At 35.1% G+C, this 17960-nt stretch overlaps 2 protein-coding genes across 2 annotated transcripts; both read right to left on the bottom strand.

Annotated features, from left to right (window-relative positions):
* Positions 1 to 1257: 1257 nt before the first annotated feature.
* Positions 1258 to 2248, bottom strand: LOC149389034 (protein SEED AND ROOT HAIR PROTECTIVE PROTEIN-like). The gene is made up of 2 exons (XM_089624515.1): positions 1991 to 2248; positions 1258 to 1782 (listed from the first exon to the last, which is right to left on the bottom strand). Exons 1-2 carry the CDS (start codon positions 2196 to 2198, stop codon positions 1439 to 1441), a joined length of 552 nt encoding a protein of 183 aa, XP_089480641.1. The 5' UTR covers positions 2199 to 2248; the 3' UTR covers positions 1258 to 1438.
* A 7044-nt stretch (positions 2249 to 9292) lies between these two features.
* On the bottom strand, positions 9293 to 10664 carry LOC149389035 (uncharacterized). The gene is made up of 2 exons (XM_089624287.1): positions 9950 to 10664; positions 9293 to 9834 (listed from the first exon to the last, which is right to left on the bottom strand). The coding sequence occupies exons 1-2, from the start codon at positions 10635 to 10637 to the stop codon at positions 9467 to 9469; spliced, it is 1056 nt and encodes a 351-aa protein (XP_089480413.1). The 5' UTR covers positions 10638 to 10664; the 3' UTR covers positions 9293 to 9466.
* Between the last annotated feature and the right edge of the window lie 7296 nt (positions 10665 to 17960).

The raw sequence follows: 17960 nt of genomic DNA on the forward strand, positions 1-17960 counted from the left end.
AGTCTCCTTGTCAATCTTAGACTTGATGCAAACCTCTTCGGCCAGCAGCTCGGTGACCACAGAATCAAGAGACAAGAGAGAACTGTGGTGAAGAACCGCATAACACAATCCATCAAAGTTGTCACGAAGCGCCATAAAAAATGAACCAATCGCTGCTCTTCGCGCCGAGAGATGTAAGCCTTCACTGCCCTAAACTCAGCCGACTCAGTCAATGCCAACTGATCCCACAATGAGAACATGGCAAAATAGAACTCCTGAATACCCATATTGTTCTGCCAAAACGCACGAATATCCATCTTTAATTGATACTGCTTGGCAAAGTTAGACTGAGTATAAAGTCTCTCCAGATGTTCCCAGACTTCTTTCGCAGACTCGTACTTCGCCAAATGAGTACCGATCGAGTGGGTGACAAAATTGTTAATCCACATGATAATCTTTGCATTTTCAGCCTCCCAAACATCAACCGAAGTCGTAAAATCAGCGGCCTTCTCATCAGAAGACTTAGGCCGCACACCGGTTTACGTAAAATTCCTCATAACATAACTTCAGTATGAGTAATTTTTTCCATCCAATTGAAAACCAATTCCTTGAAGGAAATCATCTCTACGACCCGCCATATCGAGTAACATTAATCCAAACACTCCAAATATCGAAATCCAAACAAAAAGAGAGAAACTCCAAAATCAGAATCCAAAATTGCACCCACAACGAATCAAATCAACACCAAAACGAATAACAGAACGATCACTCAAGCAATTACGACATCCACAAATCAAGGGAAAGAGAAAAAAATATTAATTGTACGGCTGAAAAATGTAGTTCAATCCGCGAGAAGCGTGGTTAGTAGCTTAAATTTTTTCAGTCGATCAGCAAAGCTATGAGTGGAGATGGTGACTCTGATACTATGAAACTTTGGGGATTCAGTGAGAAAATGAAAAGTCAGAATAATAACGTAAGAATGAATAATACAATAGTATGGATATATATATAAATAGAATAATGACAAATATACTATGCTAATAAAGTTAAAATAATATATTTCAATCAACATAGTTAAATTTTCCAATCAAGTTCATGAACTTTCATCCTATTAAGAGCCTAGCATGAGAATAATATGTGTTAATTATACTATAGGAGTTGATAAAGTTTGTTCATTTTTACACGATGCCACACGATTATTTATTTGGAAGACGATTTTAGATATTTTAACATTTGATTCGGTTCTTCAGAGTAATATAGTAATATTTATATCTTTGTAATAACAATTGACTTAAGAGCTACATTCTCCATATATGTACCATATAGTATATATAATTTCTCTACAATAATATCAGCAGCAAAAATGTTATCATCATTTTTATTTTTATTAGTTATACAATTATCTCACACAATACACCGCACAACTTGATCAACTCGCTCTCTCTATGTACACATGGCGTTAATAACCATCATTATTGGAGACTGGTTTAGGCTCAGAGGCGTAAAAGAAAGGACCGACTGTGTACAGCTTCATGTTGTTGTCCTTGAGGGCGTGGTGAGAAGAGAGCAAAGCACCGGCGATTCCTTTGTTGATGTTGGTTGGGATGTCACAATCCTCCATCGAAGAGAGCTCGAGAAAAGCACTGCACTCCTTCACTTTCTTCCTGTTGGCCCACACCTCCGAAGGACACAAAGTTGCCAAAAAATAACCTTTCTCATTGGTCGCATCGCTGAGGAATGAAAACGGCTCTGTTTCGTACCCAAGTTTGTCCACGGCTAGGCATGTTATCCTCACCACAGCTCCTGCAGCGAACCCATTTTTTTGTATTATTAAATACTTCAACATGTAAGGTTATGCGATACTTCTCTCATTGTCGATTGATTTTCAGATAGATCGCCTAACATGGTATTAGAGCCAATATGCTCAAACGAGCATCCGGTCCAAATATGTTATCCGACCCCAGATCAGTGATCTCATTTAATGATTGTGGCAAAGTAACATGTGTATTACCTTCAAGTGGGACGGGTTTAGTTGCTTGATTGGATTTGCAATAAACCATGCCTTGAATTCCAATGGTGGAAGATAATAAGCTCTCCTTTTTTGGCGACTTTGGTTTAGGAGTTGGGATGGACTTCTCACCATTATAGTCAGCTGAAGAAAGAACCGTCAACGAGAGAAGCAAAACACAGGCTACGGAGAAGGAAAGGCTTAGAGCCATGACTATGAGTTATTAACAATGTCAACGACTACTTGATTAGATAATAAATAAAAAAATTAGAATTTATGAATGTGAGGCTATGATCAGTCAAGTGGCCTTTTATAGAGAAGAATGTCAAATATCTTCGAATTATATAATAAATGAAGTGCAATCTAACATGTTTGCACGTCTATATGCAACGAGAGAATATATCTTGATCTGTGGGCGGTTAATCCTTTCTTAAATTATTTGAATCCAATTTGTTTAATATGTGTGCTTGCTACCGATGGTACTAGCACCAACAATAAAAACTTTACTTATTTATTATTATCTGAAATATATATATATATATATCTCTCTCTCTCTATATATATATATATATATGTATATATATAAATATATCCATCTATATATATATATATATATATATATATATTACTTACAAATAAGTAAACGCACAATTGTTTAATATGGTATTTTAAAATTAATTATCTTTTTATAAAAGGGCAAGCTTATAACATAATCTAGGGTCCAATGGCTACCTAGCCATATGAAAAGTTAGAAATTTTGAAATAGTCAACGTTTCGTTAATTTTTTGTAAATAGCCACGTAAAGCTAAAAATAACAAAAAAACGCAAAGTAAATTTCTAGTAAATATGGTTATTTACGAAATATTTACAACAGTTTTTGACTATTTACGAAAAATTTACAAAACGTTGGCAAAAACGCAAATGTTTATGTTTATGTGGCTTATATCGCTAAATTTTTGTATAATCTATTTAGCCACCCTTCTTTGAAGTTATTGCCTAATTATCTTTATATTTTGAAAAATAGCCAACTTTATACCACCACATTTTTTTATTCTCGAAATGCCCCAAACACATTTAAAATTCTTACCTTAAAATCTAAAAGATTGTGTGATATAAAAAAACCTAAAAGATTACCCAATATATATATATATATATATATATATATATATATATATATATATATATATCCAAATCATCTTCTTCCTTTCCACCACTCATTCTATGTCATTTTATACCGATCCAATATCTTTTATGAATATTACTGTTAATAATATTAGAGTTAATTATAATATTAACTATAAAGGTTAATAAAATTAAGTATAGATACTAATATAATCAAATATGAAGATTAAATACAACTATTCTATATTTGATGACAAGCCTCTCATAAAATTATATATTTATTGACAAACTTGTCATTAAATAAAATTCAGTTTATGATAATCTTATCGCTAAATCCTCCTTTAAGTGACAAGCTTCTCATTAAATACAAGTTTTGGCGACAAGCTTGCCATTAAATACATGTTTTAAGGGCTGAATAATTGTGCTTTGTTTTTTTTTTAATAGATATTTGTCGTAATTTAGGTGAGACAGTCCTTACTCTTCGAGTTAGAGATTTTAGACAGAGAAGAAAAAAAAAATGGCCTACGAATTTGGCTTATAGAACATGCATATGCCATGAATTTTAAATTGATATTTTTATATGCTCGCATAAGAATGATGCTTGCTAGATTCACAACTTTCCCATCGAGAACTCTATTTTTAATTACTATATGGCATAGTATTGTAAATCACGTTATATAGGTGTAATCCATCCTCATGGCAATGTTGAGTCTTGGACTATTTCCCATTGCGGAGATTGGTGTTGTAGAGTTCGTTCTCCACCACTTTGCCGCTGATATATATCCTAAAACTGGGAGCCTTCAAAATGACCCACCCTCATAAGGGGGTTTAATTATATTTACCGATTTTTTTTATTTTGAGAATCTCTAGGAAATGATTAAAACATGATTAGCGGAACAACTGCCTCTCAACCGGGAATATGCCCACAGCTTCTTCAAACTTGTCTAACACAATGTAGAAATTGAAATTATTCCCTGTAATAATTGAATCTTTGGGAATATCTCTTATCAACCCCAACAAAAAATGTAAGTCATTCAAGGTACTAATAAGTTTGTCATTAGGGACGGATCCAAAAATGTAAAAGGGGGTTCATATGCAAAAATAAGTTCAGCATGGTTAATTTATAAAATTATAAGATAAAAAAAAAGACAAAAAATAAAATCTAGCAAAAAGTGTAAAAATTAATTTGAGGGGGAGCTACAAGCCTATTGTGGTCTGTCTGTATTTGGCAATAAATCACGTGTTTTGTGCCGAGTTTGTCATAAATACAATATTTATCGACAAAATTGTCATAAAATAAAGAATTTAACAATAAATTTGTCATGAAATAAAAATTTTAACAATAAATTTGTCATAAAATTCATGCAAAAATGATAGCTACGTAATTACCCATTGTTTATTTGGGACTCCCCCATGAAATATTCAAATATTTATGGGAATCGTGGATTGATGTACCTTTTAAGGTAATTTTCGAACTTATTTTATTATTTTTCTTGACCATTATTTATTGATTTTGCTTGATAATTCTGCCCGGCCATTTTCAAATTTAGTTAGGCGTCTCTTCTTTAGTTAATTAGTCAATAGTAAATTTAAGTTCTGTTAAATTGTGATGATTTTATTAATTTTGCAAAATCGCCTTTAACAAAAATCAACGAGGATCAAATATCCTGCACTAAACATTTTTTTAAAAAAAAAGAGTCATTAAATGAGTTAATTATAGTCATGTTTAAAGACCCTTCATTCTTCAACTCTCTCTCTCTCTATTGTCTATCTGCCCCAATTATTACTAGTCAATAGTCTCCCAGAATTATTTAAGTTGCAGTTCTGTAATATATTTATCGACATTAACACAAATAATTACAAATATACCAAAATTAATTTACTGAAATAAACGTTAAATAACATAAATTTATAGACGATTCAAATTAAAAAAAATATGAACTTGTACAAGGGATTTGGACGCATCTATTAGTGATTTTAAAGTTTTGGACCAACATCAACTAAACTATAATTCAGGACACTTCTATGAGTATGCCCAATGTGCAATGGTCATCTTACCCTTTAAATTTATTTTCTTCTCATTTTTTTTTTCCTTTTTCTTTCTTTCCCTCTTTTTTTCTCTTTTTTTTTTTGTCTTTTTAATTCTATCTGCTCTCACTCTGTTCTCTCATCTTCGATCCCACCTCCCTAAGCGTCCTCTCCTCCACCGCCAGCTCCGCCCAATTCCACTTCAGGCCCACCACATAGATGCTTTCCTTCAGCACCGTCATTGTGTCGTCCGGCCTCTGCCTCCACTGTCGTTCGGAATCCACACCTACACAAGGAGGCCTCCGGCACTAGCGATGAGCAGACTCTTTACATCCAGATTTTTATTATCATAATTGTAGACATATATGTCTACAATTTCGATAATTTGGACGTATATATCTATAAGTACATAAATTTATAGACATACATGTCTACAATGATTGAAATTCATATTAGATATTTGTAGATATATATGTCTACAATTATCGAAATTGTAGATATACATGTCTACAATTACATAAAATTGTAGACATACGATTGATACTCTCTTTTTGTAAGATTTTTACATACTAGAATTCCAACAATTATGAATTGATGATACTGAAAGATACAAGCTCATAGACGTTAAATTTTAAATGAGGTTATTTGAATAAATAAATTAGCAATTAAGAAGCATGATATTGAAGATGAAACTTATGTCAAGTAACTGAAGATTATGTACAAATTTATTATTACTCTCATAAAAAATCATCAATACATTTTGAATTATAACATAATATACAAACTCTTTGTCGAAGCTCATAAAACCTTGCATATGAACACCAATATCACAAACCAAAACACAAATACACACTCTATAATACACATCCAACGGTGTTACCAAGAGTCTCAAAAACTTCGGTCATTAAAGTAGGTTTTTGACTAGTCGCATCCAATACTCAAAATTTAGAGGGGGATCGGGATATAATCCCCCCCTAGTCGCATCCAATACTCAATATTTAAAGCGGGATATAATCCTCCCCCCCTTTTATTTTCCTTCCATTAATGACGTGACATTTTTTCCCCAATTTTTTATTGCCTTCGGATGCGACAAGTCCTATCTATACGATCTTTTGTTGCGATTAGTCGCATCCAAAGGTGGCTAGGTTAATTCTATTTAAAATCGTCTTCTTCCACGCCTCTTATTCATTCCGAACTGGACTCTCAAAAAATCTCCATTATGAACCAGAGTCTCCAATCTCCAGACATCCAATCTTCACTCTCTCGAAATCTCAAACTCCTTCCTCCATCTTCTTCCATCCCCACGAGGCTCTTCTTCGGTCCACCGCCGCCATCTTCTTCCTCGCTCGCGGCTGGAGATTTTTCAACATCTCTGCAAGTTTCCCGACTCCGAGGCCGCCATCACCTGCGCGAGACCACCACCGGCGCGAGAACGCCACCACCGGCGCGAGACCACCATTGGCGCGAGACTGTTTCCATCAGCCACTCCTTCTCCCTCATCTCCCTCTCAGGTATACTCTCTAACTCTCTTTCTCTCTCTCTCTATAACTATCTCTCTGTCTCTCATTCTCTCTCTCTTTCTCTGTCTCTCTGTCTCTCAATATTCTCTATATGTCCAATCGAGTACGACCAGCCTTCTGTTGTCCCTGCCCTCGATCTCATGTCCCTCTCTTGCACCGATGCCGAGTCAAAGCCGGTGCGTCGTCATTGTCCATGCCCTCTCTGATCTACAGGTTAGTGTTTATATATATATATATATATATATATATATATATATATATATAAGTTTATTAGTTGTAAATGTTAGTGTTTAATTAGTTATCTAATTAATTGTAAATGTTAATTTATTGCTTAATTTGTTTAGTAACATGTTTAGGTTATTTGGTTTTGATTAGTTTAGGTTATTTGATTAATTTTGATTAGTTTAGGTTATTTGATTTTGTAATCAAAATTGTCAATTCGTGATTGTAATTAGTTTAGTAACATGTTTTATTTAGGTATTTTAAGTAATTGTAATGATTTAATTTAGCTACTTATTTGAAATTAAAATTGATTTTGAAACTGAAATTGTAATGGAAATAAAAATTGCTGTATCCAAATTTTTAGTTTAATTGCAATTGAAATTGTAATTGAAAGTAAATATATTTTGGTTAAATTGAAATTAAAAATAAAATTGTAATTTTTAGTTTAGGTTAATTGTAATTATAGTTATAATTGAAATTGTAATTAGTTTTCAATTTTGATTTTTTCAATTTTTCATTTATAAATTGGTGTGACCGAGTCAGAGAGGCTCTGTTTGGACTTAGTTGATTAATTAGATAATTCTGCCTGGTATGTACATATTTTTCTACGAATTTCCAGGTTTTTGGTTTATCAATATTATAGGGGAAATTCTGTCGAAATTTCGGTAGAATTTTGAACTAATTAGTCTTTAAATCCATGGGAAACAATATAACACAGGATTTTGAGGCGCTTTCGTATCTTTGTCCACAATTTCTACAACCAGAATGTAAAAATAACATACTTTTCACAACCTCTCTATCACACTACTGAAATTTGCTATCGTGCCTTTAGTAATAATTCTCTTTCAAAGTTAATTAATAATTGTATTGGTCCATCTCGTTAAGCGAAATGTCAAATTCAAGTAGAGATTGGATTACTGAGTACGATCGGTTAAACTTGCAGTATAGAACAAGGGTTCATGAGTTTATCCGCTTTGCAAGAAAACGACCGAACGATAATGGTCAATAAAAAAAGTAAAAATAAAAATTGCCTTAATACCCTCAACAATTGATGTCAACAATATATGTCGATTGTTGATATCTACATCAACAAAAAGATAACCCAAAACTCACATATGTCAACAGTAGATGTCAATCGTTGACATCACGTTAAGGGTAAAATTGTATTTGTACAAGTGACTTAGGCTTATTAGTATTTTGGCCAAATTAAGCTTTTGTTGGGAAGTTGGAAAAAAATTTATCAAATGGTTGTAATTGAGTCAATTTTCTCATAAAAAAATAGAAACTACTCTTTTCACTTGCTCTATTTTTGCTATAGAACTAAGCACTCGAAAAAGTAAAAGAGAATTAGGTTGAGTGAAAAGCAATATTTTTATTTTATTTTTTGCTTATGCAATACCTGAGTAGAAATCATACGATAATTGATGCAGGGAAGCAATAGAAATAAAACCTAGACTGTTGATTCGCTCAAGAATACCAGTCAAGACCTTCTGAAACCTGTTGAATCGCTCACGAATATCATATTTTGGGCATCAAAATCGAAGTTTTATTGAAACTCGAATTTGGGAACAAAAGTGTTTGATAAATTCGTCCAAAGACTGCCTTACATCCGAAAAAGAGAAACTATAAATACTGAGCAAAAATCCTTAAGAAAAAAACGACAAAAAAGCGAAAAAACGACAAAAAAGCGAAAAAACGACATAAAAGTTTAAAAGGCTCGAAAGTGCCCGAAACAGTGTTTTTTGGCCTAAAACGTCATAATTGATTCCTAATGTCGAGGGAAAGTTCTAATAAACCATATATCTAGAAAATAAATTCAATATTTAGTAAATAATTATAAAATAAGAAAATGAATTCGAAAATTATAGGACGAAACCGGAAAAAAGGAATAATTAACCAATTTCCACCTCATGTTAATTTCCAATTTTTTAAACAATATAAACATTGGCTATTTGAAATCCCAACTTTTTAAGTGGCATAGTTAATATAAATTTTTTTTTTTTTATATGTTCTGTACTGTTACCTATTTTGGATGTCGATCGAAACTGCATATAGAATGATGCCTTAAAACACAAAAAATTAAGACCAAAATAAATAAACCAAATAATTAAATAAAAAGAACAAAAATGAACGCTTACGATCGAGTAACAAAGTTGAAGGGGAAGGTTCGGCCAAGGTGATGATAGTGAAATCCTAAATTTTTGGATCAAAAGACACCATGTACATTTTAAACTTCGTTTGTATTCCTGCCCATAAGGAAAAGGAAAAGGCAAGGAGAGAAAAAAGTGAATCAAGAATTTATGTGAGAGAGTTTTGAGGGAGGGCGCTAATGTAGGTGTGTCTTTCTTTTTAAGTTTTGTGCATATTCAGTGCGTAGAGAGCAGGAAGCCATGAAGAAAAAAAACACAGGCAATTAAGAATAAAATAGATAATCCAAATAATTGAATAAAAACAACAAAAATGAAAAAGAATAAGACATTGACATGTCGATATCTGAGCCGGAAAATGATCCCACGAGCTCTCAAACAGATAAGTAATGAATGGAAAAAAGCAAAGGGTGCATTAATAATTAATATAATTGAAGGAATTAGTAGCCCTTTCCGTATGGTTTAGGGGCTGGTTTGTTGTAGTAAGTAGGCTTAGGAACGGGGGTGGTGTAGAAGAAAGTTCCGACGGAGTAGAGCTTGGCGTTGTCGTGGTGCGATAGAATGCCGTAATTCTTAGGAGTGAAGGAGTATCCGGTGACGCCATTGTTGACATTGGTTGGGACGTTGCATGACTTGGATGGAGAGGAGTAAAGGTAGGCCTTGCAGTTCTTGACCTTCCATTGATGACCGAGCATCATCTTGGCGTAGAAATAGCCCTTGGCATCGCATGGCTTGCTCAGGACAGAGTACTCACTGGTCTCGTAGCTTTGCACGTGTTCGCTCACACAGACAATCTTGGCCACGGCTCCTAAATAATACACAGGCATATGTTATATATAGATATATATAGAAACCCTAATTAATGAATATATATATATATATATATATATATATATATGGTGCATGTGTTTCAAATATAATACCTTGAAGTGGAGAGTATTTGGGGCCTGATTTACAGTAAATAGCGCCTTGAACGACAACGGTTCTCGGGGCCTCGTACTTTGGTTGTGGCTTGGGCTGGTTGTACTTTGGGAGAGTAGGGTTGACAGGGTATTTTGGCTGTGGCTGTGGCTGAGCCTTGTAATAGGATGGCTTGTTCGGCACGTACTCTTCTTCCTCTTCTGCTTCTGGCTGCTTGTACTTGGGCCCACTAATGGGGTACGTTGGCTTCTTGTAGTAGCTGGGTCTCTCGTAGTGAAGATCTTCATCTTCTTGTGGGTATGGCTGCTTGTACTTGGGGAGATTAATGGGGTACATCGGCTTCTTGTAGTAGCTGGGTCTCTCGTAGTGAAGATCTTCATCTTCTTCCGGGTATGGCTGCTTGTACTTAGGGAGATTAATGGGGTACATCGGCTTCTTGTAGTAGCTGGGTCTCTCGTAGTGAAGATCTTCTTCTTCTTCTTCATCTTCTTCTGGCTTTGGCTGCTTGTACACTGGCTTTGTGGGCAAAGTTTCAGGCTTTTCTACTTCTTCTGGGCTTGGCTGCTTGTACACTGGCTTTGTGGGTAAAGTTTCAGGCTTTTCGACTGGTGTCCCGTACTCATAAGCCGAGGCAATGGCTAGAAAGGACAGCAAGAGAATAGAGGTAATGTAAATGCTTTGGCGAGCCATTATTGGGACTTGGAAGATAAGATAGTACAGAAGAAGATGGAGAGTGAGGATGTCCACAATACACCTTGCCAATTTATAGTTACAACAATCCAATTAAAATATAATTAATCCAATAGAATTGTATGCCCTAGGCGCTATTGCTGTGATACATTGCCCCCACTAACTAGTAAATATTATAACTCTAGCTAGCTTAATCAAGACGTGCACATTTTCAAAATAGAATTAGTCATCAATTCATAATAACGTGCCTCCGTATATATGAGACAGCTTGTCATCGCTTGATATATCGTATTTTTTCCTAATATTATTTAACTATATAGTACATTGTCCTGAAGCTATGTTCTCAAATAAGACGTGCTTTCACATATTTCTGCCTTCTACGGACATCCACAAAAGCAACCATACCCCCTTGTTATTTCTACAGGTGTTTATATCTGGTCACTTGATTTATACTTATTTTGGAAGTGTTGAATCATAATTTATCAATAATTTCAAATATATATATATATATATATATATATATATATATATATATATATATATATATATATAAAGTTCTTTATACCTTCTACAGTCTGCACAATACTGTAATTATATTTCGAATGTTGGGCAAGTAATTTTTCATTATTGAATATATTTAATAATAATAAAGTAATATCTAGTAGGTAGATTATAAAAATCATATTTGATGTATCTATATTTCGCATTATACTTCAAGAGTACTGGCATAAAATATAGAAAAACGGCGTTGCTCCCTCAGCAAAACTGGGATAAAGTTGAGCCAAAAGATCGCGATTCAAGATAAATTCATGAGGAAGTGGAATCTCTTTAGGATCTACTCCAGCATTTAGAAATTATATGGTTCGTATTAGCATTTACTAAGTGAACAATAATTAAAAATAGAACATCTTCGACTACGCTGAAGATCTTATTAGTGTGCGGCTGATCCCTTTGGCTTGTATTGTTGACTAAATACGAGTGTTCAAGTGTTCATAGGTGCGGCATGTGACTAAAATATTTATTTATTTTAGATAATTTTTTTTAGTTAAACTTGTAAATATTTTATTTTAAATGGTTTAAAGTGGACCAAACAAACTGAAGCATTTTTTTTCTTTGGTCAGGTCGGGTCACAATTTTCAAAGGATGCATTATAAATGGTCTGATTTGGTTTAAACATTGGTTTGAGACCAGATCTGATCGTGCGTAGTTGTTGCGATATTTTCGTACGTAAGTGCCCATAGTCGCTCAAATAATAAAGTTCGTAAGTATGAGTCGATCCTACAAGGACTTTGCTTAATCGAAACTACTGAATGAGCTAGCAGCGAAATTGAACAGAAGTAAACAAAGATATGATTATTAACAAAATTGCATAAATTAAATAAAAAGAAAAAAATAACACGGGTGAACGGATATGTAGAAGGCAAGGGAAACGACTTAGCTTAACTCTCTTATGGTCGAGATTCCTAGAACTACGCACGATTTTCGGTTAAACTCGATCTTCACTAATTATACTCGCGTAATTATCACTAAATCTCTCTCGAGCATTTAACAACCTATATCTATACCAGATTTTCATCTCTCGATCTCAAACCCTAAACTATACGACAAACATTACAAATAGAGTGTTCACACGATTCCATAGCAACCTAATTATCTCTAGTTCAGGAATGTACTACGGTGAAATAATTCGTATGCACGATTGTTAATTCTCTCTCAAGCAACTAAACAATCCTATAGAATTCATTAACGAGGTAGCTAATCTCGTACAAGCATTAAGCACAAAATTAATTCAATCGATAGAGAATAAGAACATGAAACTTCAATCAATAAATAATGAATCCACAACCATAATTGAGAAAAGCTAAGACACACACTTAAGGGGTTCAGTTCATGGTGTCGAGAGTAACAGAAACACAAAACAAATAGAAACAACCCATAAAAGTCATCTCATAAAAACATAAATAGAATAGAGTTCCAAGGAATAAGATTAAAAGGAACAACGCGGAATCGCGATTGTTAATCGTCGACGAGCGGTGATCTTCTTCTCCGATTTTCTCTTCTTTCTTAACTGGTCAAACAACTAATGCAAACCTAAAATAAAACCTAAAAAGTGTTTCTAGGTTCCAAGAGTACTATATAAATATGCCTAAGGATGATTTTTGGAGCAATATGGGCATTTGGATTGGATCCAAAGGCTCAAAAACGCTTAAAATCGAGTAATTATCTTTTCAAGACTGGGAGTCAGCACGCCACGCATAGCTTTCACCATGATGCGATGAATGCTGTGAATTTCCGCACTCTGTTTCTGCATTTTGGTGTGGCGCGGTGAAAGTTGGCTCGCCGCGCTAAAGGGTTGACCAACGTTGACTTTCATGTATTTCTTCGTTTTGACTCCCGTATTCTTCTAAATGACTCCCACGATGTCCCTAAGTTTAATTAAGCACCCAAAATCTGAAATTCACTCCGAAAATACCAAATAACATCAAATAGACTTGAAAACTCGCTAAATTCATGCTCGAGAACGAAAGATTTACACGTGTAAAACACATTCATCAAAAATCCTAACCTTAAGTGAACGGGTTGCCTAAATTTAAAATATAGAAATAATTATATAGGTGTTATTTGTTGTGAAGTCAATATGGTATCAGAAACGAACTATTGCTCTAATACCGATTGTATGGAAGACAATATGGTATTAGACACGAACTATCGTTCTGATACCAATTGATGGGAAACAAGGCGGTATCAGACACGGAAAATCGCTCTGACACCACTTATTTGGAAGTTACAAGTTGGTATCAAATACGAACAATCACTCTAATACCAACAATTGGGTAAACAAAAGTGATAGTATTGGACACGAACGATCACTCCGTTGCCATCACGAAGATAAATATAAGATGTGACAACGAAACCAACGCTCTCCATTGGCATAGGAATATCATCGGTGATCATAATGGGAAGGGATGAATGACAAGACAATGAAACAAATGATGAAAAGTGAGGAGGCATATGGTTGGAGACACCGGAATCAAGGATCCACAATGAGGATGATATACCTAGGGCAGACAAAGATGACAAACCTTTTGAAGAAGATGAGGACATGGCATGATGTTGAGAGGTAAGGAACTGTTGGAACTACTCAAACATGTGCGGATTCACAGAATGGGGTATAAATGAGGTAGAAACATTCCATGGAGCCAACGACCCCTGATGGGATTGTGGTGGTCGTTGTTGTTGCTGCTATGTTTTGCATCTACACAACTATACGAAAAATTCATCCTTCGAATGACCCTTCTTCTTGTAGTAAAGACATTGGTCATTGTGTTTCGCCATAACAAAAACTCAAACCAAGAAACAACCAAATAACCCGAAATAAAATTGCCCAATAATTTGCAGCTGTGTGATTGACTCGATAGATATACTTTAAAAGCTCAAAATTCTAATCCCACCATTCAACGTGTACTCCAGTTGTCATGAACATTGTGTTCAAATTTCATGCTGATACAACGGTTGATGAAGGTGCAAACTTGATTTCGGCACTGCTGGTCAGGGTTATTGCGAAAATAAATACGCAATTCATCTCTTCACCGATAGACAGACTTCAAAAGCTCAAAACCCCAATCCTGCCATTCAAATCGTACCTCTGACTGTCACGCACATTCAGTTCAATGTTTTGCAACGGTGAACTAATGCGAAAATTAAGTTTTATGACTTTGATACCATGAGGATTTAAGGATTACAAAATATAATAAAGAGTCTGAAAAACAGTAATAATGGAAAATTATAATAGTCTGGATACATAACCCTAATACAACCAAATTAAAAAAAAAATTAAGAAAATAATCAACTCAAACATTTGATATTGCTAAATAACCAACGTTTGGTAAATCTCAGGTAAATAGCTGTAAATAATGACGTGGCTTAATATATAGAGGTTGCTATTTATCTAAGATTTACGTCTATAAATACATAAAAACAACTATTTACCTAGGATTTACCAAACGTTGGCTATTTAACAATGTCAAACGTTTAAATTAACTATTTTCCTAATTGACCCATAAAAAAAAAATACTAAAATAACAATATATAAATAGAATAATAATAAATATACTATGCTAATACATATAGCGTAATATATAACCAAAATATAACGACACAATGATATGGTTGCTTCAATGGCAAAACATCCTCGAGGGAAAAAAAATAGTGGTGATATGATCACAACTCTTCTTAATGGTTCCAGTTAATTTATATAAGAACACTTTCTTAAACGTTTAGATCTAGTAGGCCGTTTCACCATGTCAAGTTCTTCACATCCGAAGGATATAAGAGCAATAGCCTATGGTTAATCTTCACATGCCGCACCTATGAACACTTGAACACTCGTATTTAGTCAACAATACAAGCCTAAGGGATCAGCCGCACACTAATAAGATCTTCAGCGTAGTCGAAGATGTTCTATTTTTAATTATAGTTCACTTAGTAAGTGCTAATACGAACCATATATGGGCGGCTCCGATTTTATATTTCAAACTGTTAGAGATAAGATAGCCACGTCAGCCAATCAAGAGGATCAAGTGGATCCCTAGTTAGTTAGACGGTTAGACTATGATTGGCTATTGTAAACAGTATATATATTTGTAAATCAGAATTAGTTAAACAATTAATGAGAATTCATTCATGGAAGGTTTTCTCTCTGCAAATCCAAACACATTCTCAATCTCTATCTTGGTATCAGAGCAACCAAAAATGGCGTACAAAGATTCATCTTCTTCGCCGTCACAAATCAACGATCTGTCCGCGCGATCCTTCATGAGTTCTCATTTCACTCCAACGCTGAACAATGCGATCTCAGTCAAGCTCGACATAGACAATTATTCAGTGTGGAGATCTCAAATTCTTCCAGCGATCAATGGTCACAATCTCAAAGGCTTCATCGATGGAACCAAGGCTTGTCCACCTGAGTTTGTCGAATTCAGCAACAACGAAGGAGTCAAAGATATGGTACGTAACTCTGAGTTTGATCGATGGATGAGAGAAGATCAGCTCTTGCTTTCATGGCTCCAATCTTCCTTGTCCACAACGATCCTCAGATCGATGACTCGAATCACCACCTCGCGAGGAGTCTGGAGTGCCTTGGAAAATCGATTTGCAGTGAATTCAAAAGCTCGAGTTATGCCTCTCAAGTTGCAATTGTAATCAATGAGAAAAGGAAGTCAATCAATCTCTGACTACTTTGCAAAGATTGAGGCAATTGCAGATTCTCTATTCCTTGCTGGATGTGATATCTCTGAAGATGACTTGATCACGTCAATTCTCATGGGCTTGCCATCAGAATATGATGTAATCGTGGCTATGATCAGCAATCGGTTGCAAAATTGTGATCAGAATCAGTCTGAAGTCACAATTCAAGAAGTGCTAGCCATGGCATTATCTCAAGAAACAAGAATCGAACAGCAAAATGCAGTTCATGATGTCAATATCCAAGGAGCCAACGTCAACTACAGCGAGGTACGTGGAAGAGGACGATCTGGTAGAGGAAGATCTGGAAGAGGACGCGGCAATGGTGCTGGAGGAAATTCCCGACTGACTTGCCAAATCTGCAACAAACAAGGACATATAGATGTCTAGGGCCCAGCTCCAACTGGTCCATACAGATGTCTAGGGCCCAGCTCCAATGTTGTCTACTCTTGGTTTTAGGTATTACATCAGCTTTATAGATGATTTCTCTAGGTTTACTTGGATTTACCCAATGAAGTTAAAATCTGATGCAATATATGTGTTCAAAAGCTTCAAAAAATACGTTGAAAAATCTCGTGACAAAAATATCTGTGAATTACAAAGTGACTGGGGGGTGAGTATAGAGTGTTTAAGACTTTTCTTGATGCGCAAGGTATTAGTTTTCGTCACCCTTGTTCTCATGTGCAATGCTCAAAATGGTAAGGTTGAAAGAAAACACAGACATGTGTAGAACTAGGTCTTGCTATGCTTGCTCAGGCTGAAATGCCTTTATCTTTTTGGTTTGATGCTTTTCAATCAGCCTGCTTTGTGATAAACACTCTTCCTACACCAGTGCTAAATAGTCTCAGTCCGTACCAAAAGCTGTACAAAAAAGTTCCTAATTTTACTTTTCTTAGAGTTTTTGGTTCAGCTGTCTTTCCTCACCTCAGGCCTTACAAATCAAATAAACTCCAATTTCGGTCTGCAAAATGTGTTTTCACCGGTTACAGTCCTTGTCATAAGAGATACAAATGTTTACACCCCTCAGGTCGTGTCTACATCACAAGATATGCTGTCTTTAATGAGCAAGAATTTCCCTACAAAAACTTGTTCTCTCAGTCACATAACCCAGATGTTGAGTCAAACAGTGTTGTCCTACCTTGTTCTGAATTTAGTTCTTCAGGAAATCAGCAGCATGGTGGGTCATCATTGTATAGTCCTTGTTCTGGTGGTTATCTTGATGCAGGTACATTAGTTGTGCAGGTTTCACACTCCCCTTTACCTAGTCAACAAGCTGAAACCCAGAACCAAGTCCATGAACCATCAGGTATACTCATTCCCGGACAAAATACTGAGACCTCTCATGATCAAATAAACCAAAATGCTGTCCCTGACCCTGAATCATGTTGTCAATGGTGCCCACAAGAAGAGTTGTAGTCTTTATTTTGTACATTTGATGTAATAAAGTCTCATGAAGACTCTTACTTGTAATTGCCTATCTATTCATTAATAAAGTTGAAACGTTCATTCATTCTTTCTTTGTTTGAAGCTTTATGATAAAACCTTAGTCTTTTAGTCCATAAACAAACTTAACAACTTACGAAGAGACAAATGTAGATTTGCATGAACAAACTCTTCGTAGTTTGCTTAAAACGATATATTCGCAATCTTATGGTCAAAGGACTATTGACCTCAATATGATTGTTAGAAGAATCTATGATGTCTGGTTATGAGGCATTGAGAGTTGGGGACTCTATAGTTCTTCTAGGTATCTTCCGAAGGTACTGAATTGACCAGTGCACTTCTAGAGACAATATAAGAACAAACCATTTAACCTCTTATGTCTCGAAGTCACTATGTATGAATTGCATCATGCTTACCTTAATCCTGAAATGAGACATGCCATTTCACACCTTAGTATTCTCATTTGAGAAAGTCAAAGTTCGGACTCACTATGTGATTCCGAACAAGGCCTATTGGTGAAGTACTAAGTTGTGAGTCTGTCATGAGTAACTTTGTGAAGTTCTCATAGATATGGAATTCATGTACAAGATTGCTGAAATGCAATGTATGTCACCTCATGCTTTGTTCCTTGGAGTG

Source organism: Urtica dioica, chromosome 8 (genome assembly GCF_054948205.1).
Source record: "Urtica dioica subsp. dioica isolate 48M chromosome 8, U.dioica_male_clone48M_v1_H2, whole genome shotgun sequence".
Taxonomy (NCBI): domain Eukaryota; kingdom Viridiplantae; phylum Streptophyta; class Magnoliopsida; order Rosales; family Urticaceae; genus Urtica; species Urtica dioica.

Coding starts and splice junctions, on each gene's coding strand:
- LOC149389034 (XM_089624515.1), bottom strand. CDS start 2,198: ATGGCTCTAAGCCTTTCCTTCTCCGTAGCCTGTGTTTTGCTTCTCTCG. Junction 1,783..1,990: donor TAAACCCGTCCCACTTGAAG/GTAATACACATG, acceptor GGTTCGCTGCAG/GAGCTGTGGTGAGGATAACA.
- LOC149389035 (XM_089624287.1), bottom strand. CDS start 10,637: ATGGCTCGCCAAAGCATTTACATTACCTCTATTCTCTTGCTGTCCTTT. Junction 9,835..9,949: donor CAAATACTCTCCACTTCAAG/GTATTATATTTG, acceptor TGTATTATTTAG/GAGCCGTGGCCAAGATTGTC.